We start from the raw sequence: 5,600 nt of genomic DNA on the forward strand, positions 1-5,600 counted from the left end.
TAGGACCACTTATAAAATTAGGTCCATTATAAAAATTGTAAGCCTCCCCCCCGCCCCAGCCCCCTCTCCTAAATAGACATCAACGACCAAAAAAGAAAGAACCGCTAGGTTAGACCGAAGCCCGTTGGTGAACATTTTTCGAAGCTCGGGTGGGTTGCTTTGCTCCGTCGCTCAGAGAATGTCCAAGAGGCTCTATCGTGAAGGAGCCACCAGGTTTCTCTACGCAGCCCACTTGATCATTTTTTTTTTAAAGGCGACCAGGCTCGTTTTTTTTCATTTACGTCTTTTTTGTCTGAGAATCAAGGGATCAGTGTAAAATGCTTACCTTGGGATGCCTTTCACCACTGTCAGCCCAGGTTTTACGATCCAGTCCCCATGGGAAATAGCTTTGCCCTAGAACGCATTAAGAGCCACGGAGAACGCGTACATCCCCAAAAGGTTGCCCTGTACGTGACCAGCTCGTCCCAAAGACTACATCCTTAGAAACAGTTCCCTTTTGTTTTTACTTCTCGGTCTTTGACTGACTTGAGAAGCTGCGAAAAAATACCAAGCTAGAGAGGGGCCCCACTTTCGCCACGTTCTGACTGTAGCAGTGAAATGGCTTTGTGGTATTTCCAGGAAAAAGAGACTCACATGACGGTCCCAGCAGAACTTCCATGTCGGGGAGAGGCAGGACCACTGTGTTGTTTCAAACAAAGACAGTCAAGATGCTTGTCCAGCTGCACCTTGGGGCGGGGGTAAAAGAATCGGGCAGCGGGTCTGTCTTTTCGCCCTGCCAAAAAAGAAAAAAGTGCTTTATTGCAGTCACAAGAGATCCGTTGAAAAAAGTACTTGATGCAAATTATTCGACAAACTGTAGGAGAGTGAGGAATGTTCAGATGTGCTGTTCATCAAAATGAGTTCACCACATTTGGAAATGAAAACAGGATTTTTTTTTCCCATTTTTTAAAAGAAGGCAGTTGTTGTTATATAAATTCAGAAGTGGCGGGAAGGGAAGGGAAAGCCGTGGGCTTGCGGAGGGCCTGCCTTTGAAGTAGTCCCTTAGCCAGGGCTGCGGTAGGTGTGGATGGGGCATCCGTCGCGGGGCTTGGATGGCTAAGGCGTCTCTGGCTTTGGAGTTTGTACAGCGAGTGAGACTGCGACTGTCTTAATAGGCGGATTCTCTGCAGCCCAGCTTTGTACGCGTCCTCTCTTGGTTTTCGGCTCTTACTGTCTCACCAGAGCCAGGATTTCTAGACTAGTTTGGACTCGTGTATGGCTGGCCAGGTGTATGGCTGGCCAGGTGGAGGCGCCACGCCAGATTGTCGTGTGATTTTGCACTCCTTTCCTCATTAGGATGGAAAGGCAGGCGTGGTGTAGTCTGCAAGAGGGCCGTTTTGAGAAATCTGGGTCCAATTACAGCCTCCAGTTTTTGAACGCCTGTCCCCTTTTGATAAAATGAAGGGTCACTGGGTCAGGATCACGACCCAAATGCAACAGTATGGCTACTTCAGCCCAGTGATATGTCTGACTATTGTCCGCATCTCAGGACTGGGGTGGTCGTTCTGTTCGACTGCGGTAGGATAAAAACAATGAGCGGTATCCCACCACAGAGCTGAGGAGTTCTTTCTTTTCCCCACCACTTCCACACTCTGTCGCTGACACTCGCTTGGAGGGAGGGACTTTGTCACCTTCAGTAAGGATGTACTTACATACCCAAAGGAAATACGATTTACAGCTTCCTTTGGCCGGAGATTTCTTTCTTCTTCAGTCCTCCAATTCTAGGTGATTGGTCAGAGCCTGAAAGATAACCTAGAGTTACCGTTCAACCGGTTATTAATGATCTGAAAACTACACTAAAAAGATTCAAAAATAATTCGTTCCAATGGAAATGATGGGGGCGGGGAGATAAAAACGGATTCCACTTCTATAATCTCTTCCTTTTCTGTAGGCTCTAAGACAGATGGTTATGGAAGTTCTCCTAAGTTTGGGCTCTGTGGCCCGAGTAATCTGCTCAGGTCTTTAATAACATCCAATACTGGAGTCAGTCATCGAAGTGGATAAAGAAATGAAAATTCCATCATATGTCCCTGTGATCTAGAAATGTTCCGTTCCTCTTGAAAAAAGGCACCAGACAGAAACCTCGTTACTGGTAGATAGCCTTGTCTTAAACCCAGATGCCTCTACCCAGCGGGGCTGACTTGAGCCCTCCCTCCCCACGGGCGCTTTGGTCCCTCCAGCTAGCTCTCTGAGACCCAGCCTGGGCCGTGTGTCAGCAGCCTGACTTGTAAAGCACAAATCCTTCTACACCTATTAGAAACTTGTCTTTTCCAACCCGTGCCAGAATGACGTGAAACCGAAGATCATTGAATCCACCCATAATTGATAGTTTCCCCGTCTGTGTACACCCCTGTCTTCATAAATCTTCTCTCGGTTGATGGCAGGCTTCCATGGCTGAGAACAGTATACCTCTATACACTACCGCTTCCATGGGAAACCCCACTCTGGGCAACCTAGCCAGCGCCATACGGGAAGAGCTGAACGGGGCGATGGAGCACACCAACAGCAACGAGAGCGACAGCAGCCCGGGCAGATCCCCTATGCAAGCCGTGTGAGTACCCGCCACCCCGGAACGCCTTTGCCGTCACGTCCCGGTCCCCCTGTTCTAGGCGCACACCGGCCCCTTCTCCTCTGGCGGCTTTTGACACCTTCTCTGTAACTTCTGATTTCCTAGAACCCAGATAGAAGTGGGTGCGCCCAGAAACCTTCAGCTCGGTTCGCACCTAGGAGGGCCGTTTACTGACGTCCCCGTTACAGCAGTAGGCTTCACGCGGCCCCACAAGTGCCCAAGGCCATACGATGGGTGACACCTGTGCTTGCCCGGCTCAGGCCATTCTCGCAGCCACGTTACCTTTTCCTCCTATAGCAGTAGAGCGCATCCCGGTGGCAGCGTTCTTCGCTGTCTGTTCACCGTGCGGGCGGGCCGAAGCTAGCGGGGAGGCAGAGGATGCGCGTTTACTTGGTTACGTGGTACGCGGAAGCGCGGACGCCACGCCGAAGCGTCATTACCAAGCGCTGACGATGGCACGAACGAAAGGCGGCATGGTTTATAGATTGCTCTTAAAATAGCAAAAGGAAAATTAACAGGAGCATCATAGCAGCAGACGGCAGTATAATGAGGACGCCCAGAAGCGTACGGAGTGAGAGGCACGAGGGCTGTCCCAGGCTGCATGCGCGTGGCGTCGGGACCAGGCACACCACGGGCAGGGTACGGAGTGAGAGGCACGAGGGCTGTCCCAGGCTGCATGTGCGTGGCGTCGGGACCAGGCACACCACGGGCAGGGCCGTGCGTGCTGCCCCTTTCGGCCGGGTGATGGGAGGCAGGCGGGGTGACGGTAACGACTCTCCGTCTCCCAGGAAGAGTTTTAAAAGAGCAAAGAAAGCACATTTCCCCAGAGAGGATTGGCGGGGGAGGCTGTCGAACGACAGCCTCTGGCTTTGAGCGAGTCTCCGCGAAACCCGCTGCCCGCTTTGAAGGGATAAACCTCTTCAGTGTTGACCATGCTGTCAGCTCCTAGAAACGAACCCCTTGTCTACACAGCGTCTCTGAATTCCTGACCAACGTCTTATTGAGTGATCAGAATGGAAAATATGACCTGTGGCAGTTAGCAAGAGCATGAACTGGCACCTACCAACAAGGCAGAGTGCTGTCTGCCAGCATGGGTAGATTGGTGGGTTTGGAGGAGTCTGAAACTTGATTCTTTAGCTTTTGAATTGCATGCCCAAAGTGCTTTGAAAAGGACCTTTAAAGATGAAAATAATCGTTTTAAATTTATATCAACAGTCTCTTAGCATTTACTCCACAGCATTTTAAGAATGTGTTTCTCTCTCACGCCGCTACTGCCATCGATCTTCCTTCGTCAAGTCAACCTGGTCTTTCTGACTTTATTATCACACCCGTATTCATCTCGAAATCGTTGTCACCACAGGAGTATTTTACTAAGCTATTAAGGAAGTTCAGAGCACACGTAAATTGGCGTGTGCGCTGCTTCAAGGAATACTCACTGGAGCAAAAGCATCTGAAGTTACTGAGTGGAAGAGAGACTGTCTGTCTGTCTGTCATAGTATCCACAGACCGCTGACGTTTACCTGATGTGTGTTCCTATCATTTATAGTAAAAAGGATGGCTGAAAAAACAGAAGGAGATTTTTTTAAAAAGGTATTTGGGTAAAAACCTCTCACAGCAGTTTAGAGTGAGGCTAATTTTGCTGTACAAGATAGAGTCACTATACAAAAGTTGTTTCAGACTGTGAGTTAACCCCAGGTATTACCAGAAACCTTGCTTTACAGCAAGCAATCAGCCTAATTTTTTAACGAAATGAAGGTTGTACTGGTGTGCGTGCGTGTGTTTTGTTTTTTAAGAAACCCTGCATAGAGAGAGATGCCCCAAAGCATACTGTTTTATTGCTCAAATCTCACAGGTTTACACTAAAATAAAGGATTTTGCTAAAAATAATTGTTGGTCACCAGCCCATATTCCCTGTGCCCACTCTCGGTGTTTGTGAGAGATGCTTAACTCTTTTTGAGCTCAGATTTCCATTAAGCAAATTCTGTAATGACGTAGTTTTCTTTCTTGTCCAACGTGCATCACCCTGCTATGATGCAACTTGTTTCTCACCTGTTCTGTTCTCTGGGAATAAATCAGCCATAACCTCTACAGCAAGGCTTAAAGGGCCGCGGTTAATGAGGCCGCCCAGCTACCATCGAGTGTCGAAATAGAACTTCTTACCCTTTCTGTGACACTCAAACCCCACAACATTTTTGTCTGTCTCTTGAAACAAACGCTACAAAGTAGTCGCATAATTATGGCTTTGGGGCCTTCTACTTTTATCCTGATAGGGGCCAAAGGAGCTACAAAGCAAAATACTCCATGCTGTGCCCACACCCTCTGAACACAATGCCTTTAAACACCAGTCGGCTTGCCTTAAAAACTCTTCTGTTCCCAGAGTAGCTAAACAAAGGAATTACTCAGATGTAAGAAAGGAAATGTGGGGCTTTGCAGTTGTTCACTGGGAGCCCTTTCGGAAGCAGGAGTCGGAGAGAAAGGCAGTGGGCGGTGGGGGGGGAGGGGGGGCGACCTGCAAGGGTAGAAGGCGCCACGTGCAGCTCCACCTCCCAGGAGGCACCTGGGAGACCACGAAACACAGTATCTTCAGCAGTGTGCATCTTACCTGAAACGGATCTCGCGTGGAGATCCTTTCTCTTAAAGCCCTGCATGCCTGAGTTACTGCCTTTGCCCCACCTCCGGGGGAGGAAGGGCCGGCGGGGGGGGCGGGGATCTGCTGGTATCACGAAACGTCTCGTGAAGCTGGATTTCATTTCTGTGGAGTTTTAAGAAGCCTTAGTATCTCACCTGGTTGTGTTGTCAGGTTGTCACACTGTAGACCCGGTCAGTTCACCTTTGCTGGGCTTCCACTCGGCAGTAGGTGCTGGGATTGAGCCAGCGTGCATAGGGTCGTCACCTGTGTCTTGGGGACGGAAAATAACCTTCCTGAAGTTGGGTTGCAGATTTCAGGGGAAAACAAAATATTCTCTCCCGTGAACTCTACCTTGTTGGCGGG

The 5,600-nt window shown here is 49.4% G+C and overlaps 1 protein-coding gene across 12 annotated transcripts in view; it reads left to right on the top strand.

Annotated features, from left to right (window-relative positions):
* The window catches only part of FOXP1 (forkhead box P1), a 695,723-nt gene that overhangs the window by 683,660 nt on the left and 6,463 nt on the right, over positions 1–5,600 (top strand). For all 12 annotated transcript variants that reach the window (XM_024747009.1, XM_024747006.1, XM_024747008.1 and 9 more), the window contains one exon: positions 2,424–2,590. In XM_024747009.1, the coding sequence (XP_024602777.1) occupies positions 2,424–2,590 (167 nt within the window). The remainder of the gene's footprint in view (positions 1–2,423; positions 2,591–5,600) is intronic.

The sequence above is a fragment of the Neophocaena asiaeorientalis genome, unplaced genomic scaffold, assembly GCF_003031525.2.
Source record: "Neophocaena asiaeorientalis asiaeorientalis breed wild unplaced genomic scaffold, Neophocaena_asiaeorientalis_V1.1 scaffold130, whole genome shotgun sequence".
In the NCBI taxonomy this organism is placed as follows: Eukaryota; Metazoa; Chordata; class Mammalia; order Artiodactyla; family Phocoenidae; genus Neophocaena; species Neophocaena asiaeorientalis.